The sequence below is a fragment of the Podarcis melisellensis genome (genome assembly GCF_964234715.1).
Source record: "Podarcis melisellensis genome assembly, chromosome: 4".
NCBI classification, from domain to species: Eukaryota; Metazoa; Chordata; class Lepidosauria; order Squamata; family Lacertidae; genus Podarcis; species Podarcis melisellensis.
The window spans coordinates 100,294,924-100,321,120 of NC_138531.1; the positions used below are offsets into that span (position 1 = coordinate 100,294,924).

Here is a 26,197-nt window from a genome sequence, read left to right on the forward strand (position 1 = left end):
GGAATGGCCACTAGACCTAGACAGCTTTAAAAGAGGATTGGACAAATTCTTGCAGGAGGAGAGGGATAGCGATGACTACTCCATGGTCAGGAGCAGGAATGCTTCTGGGTCCCAGTTGCTGGAAACCACTGGAGGGGAGAGTTGGTCCTGAGTTCGGATCCTGCTTGCAGGCTTCACACAATAGGCACCTGGTCAGCCACTGTGAGAAGAGGATTCTGGCTTTAGTAATATGGGCCCATGCCTTGACTTGTTTCTTGGCCCCGGCAAATTCTGAAAATTAATCAGGACGGATGCCCTCCACTTAATTGGAGAAGGATCCAGCCCACATTTGATGCATGTGACTTCCCTCCAAAGTCCTGGGAAACATAGTTTGCCAAGGTTTTTTTTTATGGTTGTGTCATTTTACTACTGTGGGGTGTGAAACACAAGAGCAGTCAAGTACAACATTCCTAGAGTGAACATGTTTGCACATGTGGAGGAATGTTTGTCCAGTCAGCAGCTAAACTTCCAGTTTCCTTCCGGGCTTGGACAGACTTCCTCTGCATGTGACTAGAGGTGGGCGTGGCCTCACCTGTGCAGGTAACGACAAAAGCACAGGGCAGGGCAGCCATCTCTCTCTCTTTGACTACAAAGATGCTCTCTTGTCTTCTAGCCAAAAGAGGATAAAGGGACTGTCTTCTTATGAGATAGTTTCCAGGTATATGTTAGTTTTCTAAGCTAAGTCTGCCTTCTGGGATCCAATTGTGAACAGAATGATGTGTGAGTATACCTTTTTATACTTTTATAGAAGACTGTGTAGTGTCTTATCTTTTATGAGGGAATAAGGGGGAAATACCAGAACAATTATTATAGAGGCTTTAGCAACCCTGAGCAAACACATCCGCTGCAAGTTTAAAAAGGGGAATGTTACTCTGCTAAATCATGAAACTTGTTAACACAAGTTGGAAAGGCTATAATCAAAAAAAATATACTCTCTCCTGCATCCCTGAACATTCCCACAACTACCTGCATTTCAAGGGATCATTTTTATATGGATTCCGTTCCGTTACAGTTTAATTGCTTCTTAGCTACGATCCTTTATAAGCTTTCGACCTTTTGCATTTTATCTGTGTCGCTTGGCGGAAGCCCATTGGGCGGAAAAGGTGGGGCATAAATTAAACAGATGATTATAATGGTAATAATAATTACGGTCAGTTTCATTACTTAGGACCCCACTTCCTCAGTAGGGTGATGAACCAAGCATCCTACACTGGGGATCCCCCTAACCCCCCCTCTGTGCACAAAGGGGGCAACCCCACTCACCCGTGGGCCTCCGGGGGGTTATTCACCAGGCAGGCCACCTCCTGCATCCGGATCTCTCCGTTTGGCACGGTGCTGGTGTTGCTGTCGTAGTAGCTGAAGATGCCCTCGTGGAGCCGGCACCAGCGGCGGCTGAACTCTAAGTGGGGAAGGAGTCAAGCGTTAACCAAAAAAGGGGAGAAAGGGAGAGGCATAGCTCAGCTCAGGGAGAGAACAAGACCCATCGCTGGAGCAAGGAACGGTCCCTTATGGGTGGCTTCCAACACAATATTAAAATAACGTATTTTTCGCTCCATAGGGCGTACCGGACCATAGGGCGCACCTAGTTTTTAGGGGGGGATTTATTCCCCTCCCCGCCAGCCCCAAAGAGCAAAGAAGCCAAGACAGCCAGCGGGATCCATCCCGCTGACTGTCTTGGCTTCCTCCCAGTCGGGAGAGGCTGCACGGGGCATTTGGAGGGATCCCGCTCGCTGTCTTGGCTTCACTTTTAGCCGCGGGGCTGGGGCGGGGGAACCCCAAGCTTCTCCCGACCCCAGCCCCCAGAACAGGTCCAGGAGCGGCGGCAAGGTTGCGCACAGCCTTGCTGCCGCTCCCGGAGCTTGCGGGGCTGAAGGCACGCTCCAAAGGCTTGGGGATAGCTGCCTGAAGCCTGGGGAGCTCAGCGGGAGTTGGCACTGCGCTCCCCGGGCTTCAGGCTTCAGGCTGCAATACGCAAGCCTTTGGAGCGCGGGGGGAACACTTGCTGCGCACCGACGCCTCTCGCTCTCCAGGCTTCAGCGAAAGCAATGCGAAGCCGTCGGAGCACGGAGGGAGTGCTCCCTCTGTGCTTCGGAGGTTTCCCGTTGCTATCGCTGAAGTCAAGGAGCCTGCATTCACTCCATAGGACGCACACACATTTTCCCTTCATTTTTGGAGGGGGGAAACTGTTGAAATCAGGCCTTGTCAGAGGAATGTGCCACTCTCCAGGCACCGGCTGATTTCCTTGTTGACCTCCCCGTCTGCGACTCCCGGCAGGAAACAGGCGAGGTCTGTAATCGGTGATCCTTCTCAAACGTGAGAAGAACACACCACTCCTTCACTCTCCTCCCTGCTATCCCCAGGGAGGGGAAAGAGACAGACAGAAATATATTTACATGCCTTTATTTCTGTCTTTTGCAGCAGTACAGAGAAACATGTCTGCACTCTCTTTACATCAACAGCAGAGAGAATAGACTCCTCCCATGTACTTCCAGTACAGGTCAGATGACACACTGAGCTAACATCCGGTGCTCAGTACAGTGAATGGACTGCCCCTTTCTTCCCACGGTAACAGTCACAAACATCAACATCCTGTTTGGCTTTCCAGCCAGATGAAGAAGCTGCTGCTCGCTCCTGCATTGCTCCTTTTTGGTAACAGAAACGTGCGTCCTAGAGCGAAAAATACGGTACTTTTCTGCTATGGAGGTGCCAAAACATGTGCCCTGCCTTCAGAGCCCAACGAGTAAACACACCAAAATCAATGGACGTAAGTCGGTCACGCCCATTAATTTTTTTCCGGCGGGTCCACTTAACTAACGCTCGACCCTTATCACTTAAGCTGCCATCCCGTCTTGAGAGATTTTGGCAGGTTATCAGCAGCCCACTTCCCTGCACTTTTGGAAACGCTGCAAGAACCATGAGGTCTAGCAACTTGCTCAAAAAGGCAGGGCCGGATTTAGGTTTGTTGAGGCCCTAAGCTACTGAGGCTAATGGGGCCCTTTCTATGTCCAGCTGTCCTTTGTCAACAACAAATTGCCGCTGCTTTTTGTGCAGCCAATCTTGGGGGGTCCATGAGAGAGTGAAGTCAGTGATTTCGAGCTCTGCTCCACGTTTCAGGGTTGCGTTTTCAAGCGGTGGCAGTGCAGGGAGGAGAGTTGACGGCTTTTCTGCCGGCCATCAGCCTCTGCCCAGTATTCCTGAAGGAGCATCTCCACCCCCATCGTTCCGCCCGGACACTGAGGTCCAGCTCCGAGGGCCTTCTGGCGGTTCCCTTGCTGCGAGAAGCAAAGTTATAGGGAACCAGGCAGAGGAGCTTCTCGGTGGTGGTGCCCGCTCTGTGGAACGCCCTCCCAGCAGATGTGAAGGAAATAAGCAGCTATCTTCTCTTTAAAAGACATCTGAAGGCAGCAGTTTTTAATATTTAATGCTGTATTGCTTTTAACACTCGATTGGGAGCCGCCCAGATTGGCTGGGGAAACTCAGCCAGATGGGCGGGGTATAAATAAATTATTATTATTATTAATTATTATTATTATTATTATTATTATTATTATTAGAAACCTGCCTCGGTGCCCCCCTCCCCCCCTTGCCTTACCTTCCCGTGATTTCTGTTCGTGGACCAGCTTGGCCATGGAGGGTGCCTTGTAGAGGAAGCCGTTGTGAGCGACAGAAGGCAGGATGATCGAGTAGTGCTTCTCTATGTTGGTGCCCATGTCCAGCTGAGGGGTCTCTGCCAAGGCAAGAGAGAAACGGGGTGAGCGGCAGGCTGGAGTCACAGGGCAGGGAGCATTGGGCCTGGAGAAGAGGAGATGGAGTCACATCTCCAAAGGGCTGCCCCATGGAAGATGGAGAAAGCCTGTCTGAACTCAAATGACGACAAGAGAGATTCCAGCAAAACGTCGGGAAGAACTTTCGGACGGCAAGAGCTATTCAACACTGGGCTCCCTCGGGAGCTGGTGGGCTCTCCTTCCTTTTAAGCAGAGGTTGGGTGGCCACCTGTCACCGATTATTTAGCTGTGATCTCTGCATTTCGGGGTTGGACTAGATGACCCTCAGGGTCCCTTCCAACTCGACGATTCTTTGATTCTATGACAGCACCATTCATGTCCCTCCATCACCCCTACCATCAGACAAGCTGGGAAGCGTGCAGAGGAGGGCACCAAGATGATGAAGGGTCTGTTATAAAGAAAAAGAAGGAACATTTTATCATATGTGGTGGGACCACATATGATACCGTTAAGTGTATGTGAGTCTGTTCCTTGTGTCTCTGACATTTTAGGAATGTTTAAGGGGTGTTTTTAAAATTGTGTTTAAAATTGGCCACAACATTCACAGACTGCCTTTCTTAAGCGTGAATAGTTTAAAAATGCAAGCTTGCTTCAAATTTTAGTTTAAAGAAACCATGTTGGACCTGATCAACTTAAACATGGCATGTTTTTAACACTGGGAGCCGCCCAGAGTGGCTGGGGAAACTCAGCCAGATGGGCGGGATATAAATAATAAATTGTTATCATATTACAGTGGTGCCTCGCTAGACGAAAAGAATTCGTTCCGCGATTCTCTTCGTCTAGCAGTCTTTTCGTCTTGCGAAGCAAGCCCATTGACAGCTTAGCGGATTAGTGCTAGAGCTGTCAAGCGGTTTCCAGCGATCAGCTGTTAAGCGGCTTATCAGCGGAACAGCTGATAAGCGGCTTAGCGGCTTAAGAAAAGGGCGACGAAAAAAGCGGAAAAAACCCCGCGGGGGGACGCAAGATTTTTTCGTCTTGCGAAGCAACCCCATAGGGAAATTCGTTTTGCGAAGCACCTCCAAAACGGAAAACCCTTTCGTCTAGCGGGTTTTTCGTCTTGCGAGGCGTTCGTCTTGCGGGGCACCACTTTATTATTGTTATTGTTATTATTTGACAGTGGAAGAATATCCCTTGGGAGGCGATGGACTCTCCTTCCTTGGGGGTTTTCAAGCAGAGCTTGGACGGCCGCCTGTCATGGATGCTTGAGTTGTGATTCCTTCATTGCAGGGGGTTGGACTAGATGACCCCTGGGGCCCCTTCCAGCTCCACGATTCTGTGATTCTGCCTTCCTTTCCTCCCTTCCTGTAAAAAACACAAAGAGCACAGGACACCTCCTACTCTCCCCAACTCGGCTGCCCCTGCTCTTGACTGCTTCAGGGGCGCGAGCCGCCAAGCCAAACAGCCAAGGGGCGTGGGGGCCAGAGAATCGATGCAAACCAGATGTGCCGGGGGGCGGGGGAAGACCCATCAAAGCTTTGCAATGCGCGCTCAGCAAGCCTGTCTGTTTTTCCAGCCCACCCGCCTTTTGTTTTTCAAGCCGCTCAGTCCCCGGCTCATCCATCTTCAGAGACAAGGCTTTTGGCCCTTCCTGCCAGTAATTGGCTCCGTGGGCTTTCCAAAAACCGAAAAGGGTGTGGGGAGAAATTTGGCCGAGGCGGAAGGGGAGCGGGGAAGGGTCAGCGCGGGGCTGCGTTGAGCTTGCCAAAAGCAGTGAGTCAGCGAAGCATCGTTCCGGGGAGGTAGTGAAATAAGAACTTACGGGGGGGGGGGAGCTGGAAATTTGGGCTTGGTTTTTTGTCCTCCTGGCGGTGGGGCAGAGGGGCCCTGCGCAGTCTGGATTCCCAGCAAAGCTTCTTCTCTACTTCCCAGAACAGACACCCCCCCCCCAATTTCTTACAATATCTGGTATTGCAGAGCTTGAGAAGGTACAGAACAGGGATGCTTCCTGCATTGCTGGGGGCTGGACTAGATGCCTCTAGAGGTCCCTTCCAACTCTACAGCTTGATGGTTCAATGACCCCGAAACTATCAAGAGGGGTGGACCAACTTCTCTACAAGAAAAGGTTGCAGCGTTTGGGACTTTTCAGCGTAGAGAAAAGGCGAGGGGAAGGCGACTTGATAGAAAGTTATAACGTGATTCCTAGCGTGGAGAAAGCAGAGAGAGAAAAGGTTTTGCTCCCTCTCTCGTAACACTTGTGGGCATGCCATAAAGCTGGATGTTGGAAGATTTAGGACAGAGAAAAGGAAGGACTTATTCAGGCAGCAGGTGGTTCAACTGTGGAACTCCCTGCCACAGGGATGGCCTCCAATCTGGAAGGCTTTAAAAAAGGACAAGACAAATTCATGGAGTAGCCTCAGGGGCTACTAGCCAAAATCGGAGGCAGCGATGTTTCTGATCCAGAACCCCCCTTTGATTCCTGCTGGTGGCTGTTTTTTCCTTAAATACCAGCAAAACCTGAGATATTCTGCTTTATGCCTCCGACACATTTTCAGGTCTGTTTTCAGGATCCCAAAAAAGAAGAAGGGGAGAACGATTCATTTCCCAAAAACCGCAAGAGAGGGTGCAAAGGAGAACGGTTTTGCAGGATTCTCTCTGCAGATCCTCTCTCTCCTGCCTTGTTCTTCCATTCGGGGGGGCGGGCAAGGACCATGGATGGAAGATATGCCGGAACACCACACCCAATATCCATCTCCCTCCTTCCCAATTCTGAAGCGCAGAGCTGAACTGCTGTTCCGAAGTCCCCTGCTCAGATACTGCGGTTACCCGAACAAGAACAAATGTGCAAATCATTGTTACTAGTTTCGACATTATTTTGTTATTGTCTTCCTTGGAGGGGGTGCAAACTGCTATTCTGAATGTTTTTTTTTTATAAGGTTGGGTGGCAGTCACTGGAGGAGGCGGTGGCTCAATAAAGTTTAGGAACCGCTGGTCTAGACCCTTTGCAGGTTCAGCCAGGTGCCCCCCACCCAAATGACTGTCTTTCCTGGTCAACGTCCTCCCTGCTTTCCCACTTCACTTCTTCGGAAAGCTGGGCACAGACCTCTGCAGAGTTACAGAATCATAGAAATATAAAGTTGGAGGGCACCCTAAAGGTCCTCTAGTCCGACCCCCTTGCAATGCCCAACGCCCCCAAGAGCTGCTGCCAGTCAGAGCAGACCATCCTAGGCAGGCCCAGACAGGGGGGGGCATATGGGCCACTTGGCCCGGGCCTCTGATTCCAAAGGGGGCTTTGGTCAGCATATTTTTAAAATGCACTATTGTACATCTATATCTTCCATTTTGTCTTTATATGCAGATGCGGTTCAAGCCTTGAAATAAAATTATTTGCCAGCATAACTTTTGTGAAAATTATTTATATACTTATTTATAAGACTTCCGTTATCCCCAGGGTAAAAAAAAAGGGGGGGCACATTATCTACCTGGCCCGGGCCTCTGCCTGGCTCTGCAAGGCCCTGATCCTAGGCTAGGGTTTGACCTGGCATATGAGATACTGAAGCAGCCGACACCTGCTGCTTGCACCGCACATCTGAGGGTTGGTGCTTCCAAATGCACCGGGGAGAGAAATAGGGAGGCAGCCCAGAAAACTCGGGACGACACAGCGCCCTTGCTTCCTCCTGCCTCATTTCCCCAGGCGCTCGCTGTTCGGCTTGCAAAACCCACATGCCGACTTGCACGCACCCTCCGCTCCAGCCCCTCTGGCCAAATTCCTCTGCCCCCTTCCCCTCCTCACCGGAGTTCTTGTTGTGCAGCAGAAACTCCACCTGAAGCCTCTGGCCGGCCTGCTCCGCTAAGGCGATGGGCGAGGGGTAGCCGGGGTTGCCCGTGTAGCAGTTGACCTCGGCGCCGCAGAACAAGAGGGAGAGCGTCTCCGCCAGGTCACTGGTGGTCACGGCTGCGCACAGAGCCTGTGGGGGGGGGGACAAGGGGAGAGAGTTAGGCGCACCTGAGAGAGAGGAGAGAGGAGGAAGAGAAGGAGACGAGGGGAGCATCCGAACCTCTGCCCAGGCAGGTGCCGCAAACCATCCTCAAAGCAGCGTTGGCTGAGACGGCAGGACCCGTCCAAGGGAGACAGCGGCAAAGGGGAGCTGGCTGCACAAAGGAAGTTTTCAGCCCGAGAGAAGGCAATGGGTCTTTTATCTATCGGAAGGAGGCAAGGCACCCCACGGGTGGCATTCCAGAGTCCCTGGCCAGGAGGGTGGGGACTAGGCTTTGCTGCAAATGAGAAGCAGAGAAGCCCCGGGAGGGAGGGAGCGAGGGAGAAAGTGCTGCAATCTGATCCGGCAAGGTCAGATCCCACTTACTTGGCTCTGCCTGAGCGTAGATGGGAGGAGGGGGGAGAGTCACTGGCCTCCCTTCCCCCAGCGCCGCATGGGGAAACAACACATGAGCTGCAAAAACAGTGCATGGAACGCAGCTCTGGACTGCTCCCAAGCTCGCATTTTTTAAAAGCGAAGGGCGACTCTTCCGCCGCAACAGCTGAGGGCAGGGGGCATACCTCATCCCCAGGCTCATTTATATTTGCATTGATTTACAGTGGTTAGGGGACGCAGGTGGCACTGTGGGTTAAACCACAGAGCCTGGGGCTTGCTGATCGGAAGGTTGGAGGTTCGAATCCCCACGACGGGGTGAGCTCCCATTGCTCAGTCCCTGTTCCTGCCAACCTAGCAGTTCAAAAGCACAAAGTGCAAGTAGATAAATAGGTACCGCTCCGGCGGCAAGGTATACGGCATTTCCGTGCGCTGCTCTGGCTCGCCAGAAGCGGCTTAGTCATGCTGGCCACATGACCCGGAAGCTGTATGCCCGTTCCCTCGGCCAGTTACACGAGATGAGCGCCGCAACCCCAGAGTCAGCCACGACCGGACCTAATGGTCACCTTTACCTTTACAATGGTACCTTGGTTCTCAAACAACTTAGAACCCATACACTGTAAACCCAGAAGTAAGTTTTCCGGTTTGCAAACTTTTTCCGGAAGCCGAACATGCTCCGTTTTGAGTGTTACGCTGAGGACTGTCTGTCTTCTCTATTTACTTTGCATTTTTGTTTTTGCGGCTATTTTTGTTTTGTTTTTGCGACTGTGTGGAACCCAGTTCAGCTACTGATTGATTGTGTGACTGCAGTACGTTGATTATTGCTTTCATTTTATGAATCAAGGATCTTGTTAGATAGTAAAATTATGTTAAATTGCTGCCTTAAGGATTGTTTATAAAAGTCTGGAACTGATTAATCCATTTTGCATGACTTTCTATGGTTTCGGAACGCTTTGCTTTTGGAACGGATTCCGGAACACATTAGGTTTGAGAACCAAGGTACCACTGTATTAAGCGTGGAAGTGGGATCATCACAAAAAGGAGGAAGGCAAAGAATCCAGTGCTGCAAGCATCCAGTGTCCCAGCCCAGAAGGACTAAAGTCCAAAGGATACAGCACAGCTCCAAAGTAATAATTAAGAATAAATTGGTCCAAAGATTCCCTTGACATATAATAAGACTTTGCCCATGCTGTGCCTAATTCTACTCATTTCATGTCGCCTCTTCCTTGCCTTCTCTCTGAACTAAGCAATTCCGATCGCACTCTCCAACGCTCATCAATTTGCAATAAAAAAGGGTCAGTCATCGCCAGAGCACGAAAGCAAACGTCCCGGAAGCCTTGCTCACTAAGCCCATAAGCGGGAAATCCAAAGGAGGGTACGATAATAATAATAATAAGTGTATAAAAATCCCAGCAGGTCAAGCGACTGAGCCTGCAAGGGATGTTCAAACGATTCCAGCTTCTTTCGCGCATTCCTTCACAGCTTCCTGACAGCTCTCTGGGGCCAGGACATTTCCGAAGAAAAAATAAAATAGGGGAGAGGCGCCGGTTTTCCACAGCCATAAAATGGCTCAGCGCACACCCTCGCGGCAGGAACACAGGAAGCGGCCTCATACACTCAGAAGCAGAGAACCACAGTGTTGGAAGGGACCCCTGAGGCTCATCTAGTCCCATGCCCGACATGCCCTGAACGATGCATCTGACGCAAGTGGTTTTCTTGGAATATGGCCCCCTTTTTAAAAAATGCTCAAATCAAGGCCCTGAGGACTGGCACTCACCAACTGCACAGATAGGTTTATGGGGGAAATTGACGCATTTATCCCCAGCTCTGGGAATGGAGAACCAATTGCAGAAGAAAGAATAGCGATACTACTACTAAAAATACTAATACAGTGGTACCTCGGGTTACAGACGCTTCAGGTTACATATGCTTCAGGTTACAGACCCCGCTAACCCAGAAATAGTACCTCAGGTTAAGAATTTTGCTTCAGGATGAGAACAGAAATCGTGCTCTGGCGGCGCGGCAGCAGCAGGAGGCCCCATTAGCTAAAGTGGTGCTTCAGGTTAAGAACAGTTTCAGGTTAAGAACGGACCTCCGGAACGAATTAAGTACTTAACCCGAGGTACCACTGTACTAATAACCATGGGAGAAATAGTAAGGATTTCCTTGCTGTTGTTCTTTTAAAAGAAGATGTTTAAACTCAGCTTTGGAGGTGAGGGAACCGCACTCTGCACATGCCCAGAGGCTCTCTGCACCACGAGACACAACACTGCAATTCATTCCTCTTCGCCCAGCTCGTACAAGCTATGCACAAATTTCCTTGTTGCTTGGACACTGTTCTGGGCGTCTCGCCCAGAGCCGGATCTGGCGCAGGAGATGCAAGCCATAAACGGAGGCAGTTCCACACATCCCCGCCCCCCCTTGTGCTATCCAGATGACAGCATCTGCCCACCTGCCGGGCCACAGGCCTGGGGGACCCAGCTTCTTAACCCTCGCCCTCCCTATCCAGGAACTGGCCTTAAACAGTTCAGGACCCCCTCTTGCCATATGAACCGACCCGGATATCATCTTCAGAGGCACTTCTCCCCGAGGTGGCAACACGAGAACAGGGCCTTTTCTATGATGGCTCCCCGTTTGTGTTTGAGAACCATATGTTATGACTGTACTACAGGTATGACTGTACTACAGTGGACATTTGGGTTGCAAACGTGATCCGTGCGGGATGCACGTTTGCAGCCCACAGCGTTCGCAACCCGCAGCGGCACGTCTGCGCACGCGCGGGTTGCGATTCGACACTTATGTGCATGCGCAAAGCGCGATTTAACACTTCTGCACATGCACAACCCCCAAAACCCAGAAGTAACCTGTTCTGGTACTTCTGGGTTTCGGCGTGTCCATAACCCAAAAAAATGCAACCTGAAGGGTCTGTAACCCAAGATATGACTGTATGTTTTTTTTATGTGCTGGAAGCCACCCAGAGTGGTTGGGGCAACCCAGTTGGGCAGAGTGCAAATATATTGGCGGATTGACATCTGGTGCCATTTAAAATGTGTTGTGGGAGGGGGGGATTTTTTGTTTTGCTTTTGTTTTGTTTTTTATTATGTATTTTGTGTTATCCTTCTGTATTCTTCTGTGCAATATACAAATTCAGTAAAATAATAATAATAATAATAGGAATATCCACCTTGTTGAGCTCCTCCTGGTTGCCAAAGAGCGGGTGGTAGCGCCGGTATTTTCCTTCCCTGTACTTCGCCACGAGGAAGCGGCGCCTCTCCTGGCTGTCACTCCTGGGGTGGACTGCCTCGCTGGGGGGGACGTTGGCCGCCCAGAACTGGTTGGCCACTGCGTTGCCGATCTGCAGGAAGAGCTGAGGAGGCAAAAGGGGCAGGGAGGTGAAGGCTGTCCACATAGGGGCAGGCTACGCAACTGCACTGCTTAATCCATCACCGCTCTGGGCATCATGGAGTCATCTAGTCCAGGCTTCCTCAACCTTGGACCTCCAGATGTTTTTGGCCTGCAACTCCCATGATCCCTAGCTAGAGGGACCAGTGGTCAGGGATGCTGGGAGTTGTAGTCTCAAAACATCTGGAGGGCCGAGGTTGAGGAAGCCTGGCTTAGGGTGCTGAGAGTTGTTTGGAGACACACACACACACACGCACACACACACACACACACCCCATTCCCTTCCCAGTTCCCACAGTGGTTTAACAACCAGCCCCTCTTCCCTGGGAATTCTGGGCATTGTAACTCTGGGAGGGAGAATACAGGGTCCCCCCTAAAAAACCCCAACAACCTCTCGGTGCCCCTAACAAACTGCATCTCCCAAAATTCTTCACTATTTATAATAATATAATAATTTTTTATTTATACCCTGCCCATCTGGCTGAATTTCCCCAGCCACTCAGGGCAGCTCCCAATCGAGTGCTAAAAACAATACAGCATTAAATATTAAGAACTTCCCTAAACAGGGCTGCCTTCAGATAGTGTTTTCGAAGCGACCAGCATGAGTTTGACCAAACTGCGGGAGGCAGTGGAAGACAGAAGTGCCTGGCGTGCTCTGGTCCAGGGGGTCACGAAGAGGCAGACACGACTAAACGACTAAACAACAACAACAACAAGCTGCTTATTTCCTTGACATCTGATGGGAGGGAGTTCCACAGGGTGGGCGCCACTATCAAGATACCATTAAAAGTGGTATCATATGGTGTGAATACAGCCATGCCCCCCCGCAAAGAATTCTGGGAAGTGTAGTTTGTTAAGAATGCTGGGAGCTGTTAGGACAGGCAACGAATATTGCTAATGTTGCTGATGATAGTAAATTGAGCCGAGATCTGTCTTGCAAAATTTGGAGAAGGGTGATCCTGTTCCATTCTGGGAGGGGTGAATTGGGTCACAATACAGGCCGAACAAACTTCTCTTCCATCGCTGGTTTGGGTGCCTGAGGTCCAACTCCCTGGGGCCCTGGGTGCCTGAGCACCCACAAAATTCCCCACGAAGGGGCCGAGCACCCACAAATAATAGCTCAAATATTGTACCCCAAAAAAATCACAGAATCGTAGAATTGTAAAGTTGGAACGGAGCCTGGGGAACATCTGCTGCAACCCCGCTGCCATGTGTAAAAGAGGCTTTGAAATGTGGGCATTTTGATGAATGTGAAATCTGCATTGCTGTCCAAATTGTTTTTTTTACAGTAGTGAAAAATGGTAGAGAACAGAGTTTAATGAATGAACTCTGTCTCTGCCCTAAGCCTTAATGCATTGGGGAAAATGATCACAAATATGTTTAATTCATGGCTCAGTCGGTAGAGTCTTAATCTCAGGGTCATGGGTTCGAGTCTCACACTGGGCAATAGATCTCTGCATTGCAGGGGGTTGGTCTGGAAGACCCTCGTGGTCTCAACTCTACGATTCTGGGATTTGACTCTATACAGTCACAAGCACAGAGACAAACAGTCAAATGATTTCAGCTCAGGGCACCTTAAACCTCACAGCGCTTGGGAGCTGCATTAACATTAAAAGCCAGGCAGGCATTTCCGAGGGATGAGATCAGTCAGACACACCCAGCAGCAATGGGATGTGTTGGGACACATTGCCAAGACCTCAGAACATCCAGTATTTACTATCATCAGCAACATTAGCAATAGTTGTTGCTTGATCCTCATCGGAAGGAGTGACGGCAGATTAGAGCATATAAGAGAACAATTAGAAGCAGTATAACAAAATCACTATGATTTAGTGTGCCCTTTCTTTGCATAATTCATTAGCAAATAAATCATAGCGTAGCTAAATGGAGGGGTTATTTAATTATGTCCGACTCTTCGTGACCCCCTGGACCAGAGCACGCCAGGCACTCCTGTCTTCCACTGCCTCCCGCAGTTTGGTCAAACTCATGCTGGTAGCTTCGAGAACACTGTCCAACCATCTCGTCCTCTGCCGTCCCCTTCTCCTTCTGCCCTCCATCTTTCCCAACATCAGGGTCTTTTCCAGGGAGTCTTCTCTTCTCATGAGGTGGCCAAAGTCTTGGAGCCTCAGCTTCAGGATCTGTCCTTCCAGTGAGCACTCAGGGCTGATTTCCTTCAGAATGGAGAGGTTGGATCTTCTTGCAGTCCATGGGACTCTCAAGAGTCTCCTCCAGCACCAGAATTCAAAAGCATCCATTCTTCGGCGATCAGCCTTCTTTATGGTCCAGCTCTCACTTCCATACATCACTACTGGGAAAACCAGAGCTTTTACTATACGGACCTTTGTTGGCAAGGTGATGTCTCTGCTTTTTAAGATGCTGTCTAGGTTTGCCATCGCCTTTCTCCCAAGGAGCAGGCGTATTTTAATTTTGTGACTGCTGTCACCATCTGCAGTGATCATGGAGCCCAAGAAAGTAAAATCTCTCAGATTAGGACCTGGCAGAGCAGAGTTCGAATCCTCCCCTTCAGCCGTGAAGTTCACCGAGTGTGACCTTGGGGGCCAGTCACTGTCTCTCAGCCTTGCCCACCTCACAGGGTTGTTGGGAGTATAAAATGGGGCGGGGAAGAGTCACGTGCCCCAGCTTGAGCTCCTTGCAGGGAAACGGTGCTATATAAATGCAACAAATAATAATAATAATGAACGATAAAGGATATTAGCTCTGATTGTGGAGGTGGAATGATTAGTAGTCATTGTTAGTCTCCTCCTCTTCCACAAATTGGTCTAAATCTCTTTTAAAGTTGTCCAAGTTGGTGACCATCACTGCTTCCTGCAGCAGTGAGTTCCATAGTTTAACTAGGTGCAGGAAAAAGCAGGACTTGGTTAAGTTTTAAAGTCGCCCTAAAACCGAATCTTAGAGGAACGGCTTCCTCATTTTCCTACCCCCATACCAGCCTTTGCCAACCTCCAGCTGTTTCGGACTATTATTTATTTACTGTGTTTATCCTGCCTCTTTATCCAAGGAGTTCCCCCTCCTCATTAAGTCCCCACAACAACCCTGCGAGGTAGGTTAGGTGGAGAGGAAGGAGCTGACCCCCAACGTCGCACCTGGTGAGATTTGTGGCCAAGTGGGGCTTTGAACCCTGGTCTCTCCCACGTTCAAACCCAACACTCTAACCGCTACACCGTACTGCCTACAACTCCTATCAGCTCCAGCTGGAAGTATAAGCAAGCATGAGAATTTTGGATAAATAAGCCACATCAAAATCATCCCACCGCATCCTAATTGTCTCGTGCGGCAGTCCAAAATATCCGGAGGGTACCAGATTGGACATGGCTGGGTTAAACTATGGGAAAATTCAGGAGCTGCCATCTCACCAAGGGACTGAGACTAGATGTGACCAAGCACAGTCAGGAAAGCGATCTAAACCCAGCTTGTTTTCCTCTACCCTCCTCATCCCTTTTTTCCTTTTGTGCTATCTTTCCAAACATGAGACAGCAGACAAGGACTGGCTTTTTAAAAGAGATCTTATCTTGGGCTGGGGTTTCATTGTGGGCATTGCTGCTGTTGCTGGTTATCTCCCGCTTGGAGTACTGCAATGCGCTCTCCGTGGGGCTCCCTTTCAAGGTGACTCGGAAACTACAGCTAATCCAGAATGCGGCAGCTAGACTGGGGACTGGGAGCGGCCGACGGGACCATACAACACCGGTCCTCAAGGGTCTTCACGGGCTCCCAGGACGTTTCTGAGCACAATTCAAAGGGTTGGTGCTGATCTTGAAAGCCCTGAATGAGAGTACAGTGGTACCCCGCAAGACGAACGCCTCGCGAGACGAAAAACTCGCAAAACGAAAGGTTTTTTCGTTTTCGAGTTGCCTCGCAAGACGAATTTCCCTATGGGCTTGCTTCGCAAAACGAAGCTTGCCCCGGGGACAGCGGGTCTTCTCTTTTGAAGCAAGGGGCGGCGGGGAGATCACTTCTCCCCACCGCCCCTTGCTTCAAAAGAGGTCCGGGGGCAGCTCTTCCCGCTGCCCCCGGACCTCTTTTGAAGCAAGCGGCTGCGGGGAGATCGCTTCTCTCCGCAGCCGCTTGCTTCAAAAGAGATCCCGGACCTCTTTTGAAGCAAGCGGCTGCGGGGAGATCGCGTCTCTCCGCAGCCGCTTGCTTCAAAAGAGATCCCGGACACCTGCCCCAGCCGCTGGGCTTCGTAGCGCTGCTGCGAAGCCGGGCGGGGGGCGGGAACACCTGCCCCAGCCACCCCGCTTCGGAACGCTGCTCCGAAGCAGGGGGGGCGGGAACACCTGCCCCAGCCGCCGGGCTTCGTAGCGCTGCTGCGAAGCCCGCGCCCCCCAGCCTTCAGAAGAGGTCCGGGGACAGTCTGTCCCCGGACCTGGTCTGAAGGCGGTTTCCCTAGGAACGCATTAATTGATTTTCAATGCATTCCTATGGGAAACCGTGCATCGCAAGATGAAAAAACCGCAAGACGAAGAGACTTGCGGAACGAATTAATTTCGTCTTGCGAGGCACCACTGTAGCCTTTTCTGTATTTGCCAGATGGGGTGGATTAAAAGGATTTCCCAAAGACACTCTGTGCAGAGCTGCTATCTTGTGAAAACTCTGCCCTCGTGTGGAAGCATTGATGCATCTCTGAGATTTAAAGCAGCCTTGGTTTTTGAGAAATGAAGGCAGAATGTACAAAGGCAATTGGCTCATCTCGGGCCAAGGTCCTAAGTCAAAGGTCTTTAAAGTGGCGTTTCAGGAAGAGGAAAAGCTCCTTGGTTCAAATCATCATCATTGTCGTTCTGATTGTTTAGTCGTTTAGTCATGTCTGACTCTTCATGACCCCCTGAACCAGAGCACGCCAGGCACTCCTGTCTTCCACTGCCTCCCACAGTTTGGTCAAACCTGGTGGCTTTGAGAACACTGTCCAGCCATCTCGTCCTCTGCTGTCCCCTTCTCCTTGTGCCCTCCATCTTTCCCAGCATCAGGGTCTTTTCCAGGGAGTCTTCTCTTCTCATGAGGTGGCCAAAGTCTTGGAGCCTCAGCTTCAGGATCTGTCCTTCCAATGAGCACTCAGGGCTGATTTCCTTCAGAATGGAGAGGTTTGATCTTCTTGCAGTCCATGGGACTCTCCAGAGTCTCCTCCAGCACCATAATTCAAAAGCATCCATTCTTCGGCGATCAGCCTTCTTTATGGTCCAGCTCTCACTTCCATACATCACTACTGGGAAAACCAGAGCTTTAACTAGACGGACTATACTATACGGACCTTTGTCATCATCATTACTTGTCTTTATATCCGACTTCATTCTCCAAGGAACTCAAGGCGATGTACAGAGTTCTCCTCCTCTGCAAAGGACAACCCTGCAAAGTAGGTTGGGCTGAGCGGCAGGGACCTTGTATCTCAAGGTCACCCAGGGAGCTTCATGGCTGCGTAGGGATTTGAACCCTGGTCTCCCAGACCCCGAGTAGGGTCTCCTACTCAGACACCCTAAAGACTGCACCATCCTGACACTTTTTCACAACAAAATAGTCATACAATCTTAGGATTGTGGAGTTGGAAGAGACCCCAAGGGCTATCCAATCCAAACCCCTTCTGAATTCCTTGCTTTTTGCTCTCCAGCAATTAATTCCTTGCATCAATACTCTGGGATCTCCTTTAGGCCCTTTTTCTAGCAAATGAGCCTGCAGAGAGTGAAGAAGAGTTTCGCTTTCTTCTTCCAAACAGGAGTGAACGCAACCAAAAACCCCTCTTTGCCTCTGCCTCCTAACCAGCACCTTTCAGAAGCAGCTTGTCAGGAAGGAAGTGTAGAAATCCCCATGGAGGAAGACGGATCATCCTGCCCTAGGCCCAACCCTCAAGACTCTTCCTGCCCACGGCACCTTCTCACTTTCCTGTAACTTGCTCCCAAAGTTATCACCCTTTCGGCAATGCAGAAGAATGCCAGCGTCACATAATGGTTGGAGCATCGGACTAGGACCTGGGAGACCGGGGTTTGAATCCCCACTCAGCCATGAAAGCTCACGCAGTGGCCTTGGGCCAGCCACTCACTCCCAGCTGAACCAACCTCGCAGGGTCGTTGGGAGAAGATGCCACCTGGAACTCCTTGGGGGGGGGGGAGGTGGTACGATACGATAATCTTTATTGTCACTGTCCCATACAGAACAACGAAATTGAAAAAATCTACATCGGACATTCAAAAACCAACAGGACTGCTATTCCAACCTGGTTAGCACCCTAAAAACTCTGATACTCTCATAATTAAATACAAAATACTCCCATAGAGACTACCGTAAAGGTAAAGGGACCCCTGACCATTAGGTCCAGTCGTGGCTGACTCTGGGGTTGCGGCGCTCATCTCGCTTTATTGGCTGAGGGAGCCGGCATACAGCTTCCTGGTCATGTGGCCAGCAGGACTAAGCCGCTTCTGGCGAACCAGAACAGCTCACGGAAACACTGTTTACCTTCCCGCCGGAGTGGTACCTATTTATCTACTTGCACTCTGACGTGCTTTCAAACTGAGAGCCAGTGTGGTGTAGTGGTTAAGAGTGGTGGACTCGTAATCTGGTGAACTGCTCCTCCACATGCAGCTGCTGGGTGACCTTGGGCCACTCACACTTCTTTGAAGTCTATCAGCCCCACTCACCTCACAGAGTGTTTGTTGTGGGGAAGGAAGGGAAAGGAGATTGTTAGCCGCTTTGAGACTCCTGAAGGGGAGTGAAAGGCGGGATATCAAATCCAAACTCTTCTTCCTCTTCTTCTTCTGCTAGGTGAGCAGGAGCTGGGACCGAGCAACAGGAGCTCACCCCGTCACGGGGATTCGAACCGTCAACCTTCTGATCGGCAAGTCCTAGGCTCTGTTGTTTAACCCACAGCGCCACCCACATCCCATAGAGACTACCTTACACAGTGTTTAAAACCAAAATCACATTTGGGTAGAAACTGTTTCTCAGGCGGCTGCTCCTAGTCTTTATAACCCTGGACCTTCTTCCAGAAGGCAGAAGCTGAAAGAGATCATTTCTGGGGTGTGCACTATCCTGCGCTATCTCTGCAGCTTTCTTATGGCACCTGGAAGCATAGATTTGATCCAAGGTGGGAAGAGTGCACCCAATTATTCTCTCCGCAGTCTTTGCAACCCTGGACAGCATTGTTTTTTCCCTGATGGTGCAGCTCCCAAACCACACACACAGACCATAAGTTAATACACTCCCCACAGTACAATGGTGAAATGCCATCAACAGGTCCTTTGAGAGATTATTTCTCAGAAAATATAACCTCAAATGCCATAAATAAATACAGATGATATTAGAGCTTCCCTGGAACATGTGGTCGCAAGTTCCCTCGCTCCTTTCCAGCCCCTTAATTCCCCACCTCAATCAGCTCCTCTGTCCAGACTTTCTTATCCATCTTGAGGCTCCGGACTTTGGTGACGTTGGGTCCCAGACCGCGGTGTTCTCCTGTGTCAGGAAGGAGAGGAACAATTTTTGAAAAGGCTCCGCATTCCAAAATCACAGCACGGAGACCTGGCGAGACAGGCAGGGAGGTCTTCCCCACTCGCTGACCTCAGTTTCTCACTCCGTACACTTGCAAGGAGCAACGTCGCTTAAGGGAAAGAGAGGATGAAAAAGGGCCAGAAGAGATACACTTAAAAAAGAGCTTCAGCTATAATTACCGTATTTTTCGCCCTATAGGACGCACTTTTTCCCCTCCAAAAATGAAGGGGAAATCTGTGTGCGTCCTATGGGGCGAATGCAGGCTTTCGCTGAAGCCTGGAGAGCGAGAGGGGTTGGTGCGCACCGACCCCTCTCGCTCTCCAGGCTTCATGGACCACTCCGCAAGCAGCGGGAGCACTCCCGCTGCTTGTGGAGAGTCGCCTGCATGCAGAAGCCTGCGCGCGTGGGCTCAGCGCATCCAGGCTTCGCGGACCTCTCCACAAGCAGCGGGAGCCAGCGCTGGGCTGCCACGGCTTGCAGAGAGCTGCCTGTTCGGGGGCTGGGGTCGGGGGAAGCTCGGGCCTCCCCCGCCCCAGCCCCGCGCCTGGGGTGGAAATAATTTTTTTCCCTTTATTTCCCCCCCAAAAAACTAGGTGCGCCTTATGGGACGGTGCGTCCTATAGGGCGAAAAATACGGTATACTTTTTGCAAGCTGAGCAACAACTCCATATGGAAAGCTTGCAGCATTCAGGACTTTCAAGTCTATATTACCCAATGCCTGCGGGAAACTGGGAAACAGGATCCGAGCACAAGAGCAACTCTCTCTGACTGTGGTTTCCAGGAACTGGAATTTGAGAAGCATTGCTTTTTAAAAAATAGTTTTATTTATAATTTTCCAACAACACACAATGACAGTGTTCAAACTTCCCTTCCCCCCTTCCATTTTGTCCTCTATCAAAACCCGCTCTGCTGCATATTTTCATCAGACCATACCTGCTACTGCTCATCTGTTACCTTTTCATACTCGATATACTTTCTACTGCTGGAATTATCTGGATTTAGGAGGATTGCTGCCTCCGACAGCGGAGGCAGAGAATAGCCATCCTGGCTAGCAGCCACTGGTAGCCCCCTCCTCCTCCACGAATTTGCCTAATCCTCTTTTAAAGCCATCCTAGTTGGCAATCCCCACTGCCTCATGTGGCAGGGAGTTCCACGGTTTAACCAGGAAGAAAGGCTTTCTTTTGTCTGTCCAGATCAAGGAGAAACACTGCAGGGCTCATTTTCATCCGATGAATCTTGCAAAAAGTTGCTTGGCCTGTTTTCTATTTGTTTTATGGTTCTCTTTGAAAACCCAGATTAATAAAATGATTGGGGGTGGGAGAGAGAGAAACAATCGTTCCTTACCTGCACATCTCTTGCAGATGACCACACAGAGGTTGATGGAGCCCCAGTCAGGTTTTGGGGAGCCGCAGTCAGCGCAGAAGCAGTTTCCCTCCACCTTCCAAATCCTCTCGGCCACCTCAAAGTTAGAAAGTGCTTCGGCGATGGACTGCTGCATGGCCTCCACCCATTCCTCCTTCTCCTGGTCGGATTCTGCAATGAAGCTGGGAAAGGCGAGAAGAGCAGCGGCTTAGGGATTGAGGACCAATCCTGTGAGATATCTAGGCCTGAGGGGAGGAATCTGGAAGTGGAACAGATGGAGGCTAAACAGGAGCAGCGGCTAGAACCGGCAGCAGGTGGGTCAGAGCCAGCAAATTCTGGTTTGGGTCTCATGCTCCCTTCCTGCGCAGTTCTGCAAGGACAAAACGTAACTATGCAAGAATAAAATTAAAAAATTCCTTCCAGCAGCACCTTAGAGCTCAACTAAGTTTGTTCTTGGTATGAGCTTTCGTGTGCATGCACACTTCTTCAGATACACTGAAACAGAAGTCGCCAGACCCTTATATATAGTGAGAGGGTGGAGAGGGGGTTTTTCTCAGAAGGGTGGTGGGAATGGGTGATTGGCTGATGGGGTGGTTAACCTGTTGAGGACTGTTAACGACTGCAGTTGGTCTTACAGGAAAAAGGAAGGGGTGAGATGGCTAAAAATAGCTTTATCATGTCTACTGAGAAAAGAATCCAATGTCTCAATTCAGACCAGGCCTCTCCATGGTTTTAAGTTTGGTAATAAGTTGTAATTCAGCAACTTCTCTTTCCAGTCTATTTCTGAAATTCTTTTGTAATAAGACAGCTACTTTGAGATCTTGTATAGAATGTCCTGGGAGACTGAAGTGTTCTCCTACTGGTTTCTCTGTCTTGTGATTCCTGATGTCAGATTTATGTCCATTTATCCTTTGGCATAGGGTTTGGCCTGTTTATCCAATATAGAGAGCTGATGGACACTGCTGGCATTTAATGGCATACAGAATGTTAGAAGATGAGCAATTAAATAGTCCCGAGATGGTATGTGTGATGTTGTTGGGGCCAGTAATGGTGTTGTCTGGGTGTAAAGGTAAAGGTAAAGGGACCCAGCTCTGGGGTTGCAGCGCTCATCTTGCTTTATTGGCCGAGGGAGCTGGCATACAGCTTCCGGGTCATGTGGCAAGCATGACTAAGTCGCTTCTGGAGAACCAGAGCAGCGCACGGAAACGCCGATTACCTTCCGCCGGAGCGATACCTATTGATCTACTTGCACTTTGACGTGCTTCCGAACTGCTAAGTTGGCAGGAGCAGGGACCAAGCAATGGGAGCTCACCCTGTCGCAGGGATTTGAGCCGCTGACCTTCTGATCAGCAAGTCCTAGGCTCTGTGGTTTAACCCACAGTGCCACCCGTGTCCCTGTCTGGGTGTATGTGGTAGCAAAGTTGGCATCTGGGTTTATTGCAGGCTCTGGTACCAGTGTCCATGTTAAGTCTGGTTGTTGTATTATTGTGGGTGAGGAGTTGTTTAAGATTGGGTCTGTAGGCGATGAAAGGTTTTCCTCCCAGAGCTTGAGAAAGAGAACTGTCATTGTCCAGGAGAGGTTGTAGATCTCTGATGATGCGTTGTGCTGATTCTCTCTGGGTATCAGTCTGGCTCTGTTGATCTGTCATTTAACTTCATCGGGCGGATATTTTAGTATCTGAAGACGTGTGCATGCACACAAAAGCTCATACCAATAACGAACTTAGTTAGTTTCTAAGGTGCGACTACGGCAGAACAACACGGCTACCTACCTGTAACCAGAACTATGCAAGAATAGCCTGCCCATCTAGTCTGGCATCCTGTTCTCACTGTGGCCAACCTTAATAGGAAATGCCAAGCAGGATCCGAGCTCCAGAGGCCTCTCCCTTCCTGCAATTTACTGTACAGTGGTGCCTCGCAAGATGAAAATAATTCGTTCCGCGAGTCTCTTTGTCTAGTGGTTTTTTCGTCTTGGGAAGCAACCCTATTAGTGGCTTAGAGGATTAGCGCTATTAGCGGCTTAGCGGCTATTAAAGGCTTAGCGGCTTAACGGCTAAAAGGCTATTAGCGGCTTAGCAGCTTAGAAAAAGGGGGGGGAGCAAAAAAAATCGCAAGACTCACAAGACGTTTTTGTCTTGCGAAGCAAGCCCATAGGGAAATTCGTCTTGCGAAGCGCCTCCAAAACGGAAAACCCTTTCGTCTAGCGGGCTTTTCGTCTTGCGAGGCATTCGTCTTGCGGGGCACCACTGTAACTGGAAGTTTCAACGACTGCAAGATGTTAGAGATGGAACCAGGGTTCTTCTGTGGCAAAGCAAGGCAGTCTGCTGCTGTTGAGCTCAGCCCTTCCCCAAAACACACAGGGGCAGGATGAGGCCTTTCTGCGTCAGCAGCCGTCATTACCTGAAGATCCGGTAGGGTGTCGTCAAGTCAAAGCCCCTCCTGTCCACATCCTTGACGTTGCCCACGTTCATTTCGATGTAGGTGATCCCGATGCCCAGGCGGAATTCCTAAGCCGAGGGCACAAGAATTGGAAGCGAGGCCTCAATTGCAATCCGTACTGGATTGGAAAGTGGTTTCACAATGGAAGGATCATCTCCACCCCCATCATTGAACCTGGACACTGAGATCCAGCTCTGAGGGCCTTCTGGTGGTTCCCTCCCTGTGAGAAGCGAAGCTACAGGGAACCAGGCAGAGGGCCTTCTCAGTGGTGGCACCCTCCCTGTGGAACGCCCTCCCATCAGATGTCAAAGGAATAAACAACTATCTGATTTCCTATAGAAGAGTTCCATATGCACAGAGACTTTGCACCTGCCCATTAGGTGAAATGGGAAGCCCTGAACATATATTTATTAGATGTCCTTTTAATATTGAGTTTCGATGAGACACCATTGATCCTTTGCTGAAGAGATTCACTGATCTTTCAGACAAGTCTAAACTTAGCGTATTTTTCACCCTATAGGACGCACTTCTTCCCCTCCAAAAATGAAGGGGAAATGTGTGTGCGTCCTATGGGGCGAATGCAGGCTTTCGCTGAAGCCTGGAGAGCAAGAGGGGTCGGTGCGCACCGACCCCTCTCGCTCTCCAGCCTTCAGGAAGATATCCGCGGGAGTTCCCGCAGGGCTCCCTAGGCTTGCGGATAGCAGCCTGCTGCCCGAAGCCGGGGGGGCGCTGAAGCAGCACGCCCCGGGCTTCGGGCAGATATCCGCAAGCCTGGGGAGACCGGCACGACTTCCCGCCGAGCTCCCTAGGCTTGCGGATAGCAGCCTGTTCTGGGGGCTGGGATCGGCGGAAGCTCAGGCTTCCCCCGCACCAGCCCCCTGCCTGGGGGGGATTTTTTTCCCTTTATTTCCCCCAAAAAAAACTAGGTGCACCCTATGGGCCGGTGCACCCTATGGGGCGAAAAAAACGGTAATTCTCTCCTCTTAGGCAAAGATCACAAGACGACCTGGCTGGTAGCCAGATTCTGTGCCCAGATTTGTAGGCACGGATCATCCTCTAGAATAAAATAGCTTACTAGGGAAATGCTGAAGTCGCCCTTTGGGGAGTCTCAGGGTCAATTTTTATGGCAGCCCAAATCTCAGTTGTACGGGTGTATGTATATATCTCAATTTTAACTCATGAGCTATTGCTGCAATCTGCTCTGGTTGTATATTTTATCTTTATGAACGCTGTTTTTATCGTGTTATGCAAGCTGGTCTTTGACCGTAATCAATTATCTCATCCAACTATCTGACTTTCAGAAGACATCTGAAGGCAACCCGGTTTAGGGAAGTTTTTAATCCTAGCTAGGAGCCCTCGATAGCCCTCTCCTCTTCTATGAATTTGTCCAATCCTCTTTTGAAGCCATCCAAATTGGCGGCCTCCTGTGGCAGGGAGTTCCGCAGTTCAACCCGGCGGCTATGAGCAGCACACTTGCGGCGCATACTCACCTCTGCATTCTTGTAGAGGAAAACTTTCTCCCCGGCCACTACAACGTACAGCTTGTTTTTAAATCCTCGCAGCTCCAAGAGGCCGCTCTTGTCCACCGAGTCGAAGCTGCCACCAGGCACCTGGAAGACGGACGCTCTGTCCAAACACCTCGACTTCTTCTCGTCCACTACCTTCTGAAGGGCTCTGATCCACTCGTTGCGATCCGCTGCAGCACAGAAGACAGCGTTGGTATTTAGAGAAACGAAAACAGAACCATTCTCAGATGGCAGTACTTCGTTCTGGGGGGGTCCCGTGTATAACGTTCTCCCAGCAGGGGAGGAGAAGTCAAAGAATCTAGGTGGCCATCACTGACTCCTGTGGCAAGGAGTTCCACAGTTTAACTATATGAAGAAGTTCTCTCTTTTGGATTATGGAAATAATCCATAATGAATTGGAAAAAAATGTTTAAATGTACTTTTCAAAAAACAACAACAGAGTCCTTTTTGCTGGGGATAATTCAGACATATGTTTAAAGGAGATTGGAAAACGTTTATTGAATATATGAGAAATAACTGTGTACAGCTGAAAACGTTGTCAGTATTAAGATGAATTCAACAGCGTAGATAAGTTTTGATGCATGCAATAATAGAATACTGAATGGTATAGTTTTTTGTAAAATATGCAGGGATTTATGATATGTAAAATGAACCATGGAAAGAGAAGAAGGGGAGTCATTGATATTTTAAGGGTGTTTAAAGGAGCATTTTAAATTGTAAAACAGGAAATTTAATAGCATTGTGAGAGAGGGAGGAAGGGAGAGGAATCTCACCTACCGTCACTCTCAGCCCGGAAAGCAAAGGTCCGGTTGTTGGTGATCACCTCAAATTTCTGGTCCCCGATACTGGCCACACGGGTAATACAGCATATGGGGATGAAGCGTTTGGAGTAAACATCCTGCAACATTGGAAAGAGAGGTTGGTCAACAGAACGTATTACCGCGACAATTCATTCGGAGCGTGGCTTTTGTACACTACCTGCAGGCTCGCAGTCGATCCAAATGCAACAGACACACACACACATGCAAGGAAAGAGGCATGAGGAGGGCAGAGGAAAAAGCAAAACCCAGCCACCAGTTTCTCAGCAGTTCTTCAGGGGCAGGAGACTGGCACAATGGGAAATATGGAGACCGAGTGAGGCACTCAGTATTTAATTCTTAGTATTTTTTGGGGGGGAGGGGAGACTTAAAAATAGCTCAAAACAATTATTTTCTGTTCTGCCCAGATTTTCACTTTTTGGAATATGGCAACCCTTCCTTAGCGACTCTAAGCCCCTGTAAAGAACTACACTTCCCAGCACTCTTTGGGGGAAGCGATGGCTGGTACTGATTAAATGTTTTTTGAAGGTGGGCAGGGGGCTGAGTTAGGGCACAAAATTGGTGCAGAAAGTGGAAAGGGATAGGCTATTCCCCCGAACCCATCCAGCCCCACTCCCTTCCATACGGAGAGCCTTATGGAAAGCAGGAATACGGACCAAGGAAGAATGGCAGATGAAATTAATGGACTACGCAGTAATGGAAAGAATTAGAAACCAGGAAAACCCCATTTTTTTAATAAAGAAGGGGGCAAGTATATAATTTATTGGAAAAATTACTGGAAACAATTAAATTCATTAGCAGGATTGATTTAAAACTTGCAGTTAAATTTTTTAACTAAGGGATACTTAAGGATTTATTAAAAATTGGAATTATACAGGAGATGCAGTGGGGGGGGGGGAATTGTAACCTATGGATCCACAAAAGTGGGGGGGGGGTCAAAGGGGTTATTTGTATTGTTTCCCCCTCCTCCATGAATTTGTCCAACCCTCTTTCAAAGTGGGCGGCCATCCCTGTCTCCTGTGGCAGGGAGT

General features: G+C 49.8%; 1 protein-coding gene and 1 long non-coding RNA gene across 9 annotated transcripts in view; one reads left to right on the forward strand and one right to left on the reverse strand.

Annotated features, from left to right (window-relative positions):
• Nucleotides 1-6,191, forward strand: part of LOC309369442 — a 74,437-nt gene extending 68,246 nt beyond the window's left edge. Inside the window, exons 2-3 of the long non-coding RNA XR_014168137.1 lie at nucleotides 5,756-5,886; nucleotides 5,975-6,191. This is a non-coding gene — a long non-coding RNA (uncharacterized lncRNA). The remainder of the gene's footprint in view (nucleotides 1-5,755; nucleotides 5,887-5,974) is intronic.
• The window catches only part of ARAP1 (ArfGAP with RhoGAP domain, ankyrin repeat and PH domain 1), a 137,955-nt gene that overhangs the window by 36,575 nt on the left and 75,183 nt on the right, over nucleotides 1-26,197 (reverse strand). For all 8 annotated transcript variants that reach the window (XR_014168017.1, XM_081909552.1, XM_081909550.1 and 5 more), the window contains 9 exons: nucleotides 25,126-25,246; nucleotides 24,313-24,518; nucleotides 22,784-22,890; nucleotides 20,366-20,565; nucleotides 18,900-18,985; nucleotides 11,316-11,498; nucleotides 7,555-7,729; nucleotides 3,632-3,766; nucleotides 1,303-1,438 (listed from right to left, as the gene is read on the reverse strand). Coding sequence is in view for 7 of the 8 variants with exons in the window: in XM_081909552.1 (XP_081765678.1) it covers nucleotides 1,303-1,438; nucleotides 3,632-3,766; nucleotides 7,555-7,729; nucleotides 11,316-11,498; nucleotides 18,900-18,985; nucleotides 20,366-20,565; nucleotides 22,784-22,890; nucleotides 24,313-24,518; nucleotides 25,126-25,246 (1,349 nt within the window). In the remaining variant the exon portion in view is untranslated. The remainder of the gene's footprint in view (nucleotides 1-1,302; nucleotides 1,439-3,631; nucleotides 3,767-7,554; nucleotides 7,730-11,315; nucleotides 11,499-18,899; nucleotides 18,986-20,365; nucleotides 20,566-22,783; nucleotides 22,891-24,312; nucleotides 24,519-25,125; nucleotides 25,247-26,197) is intronic.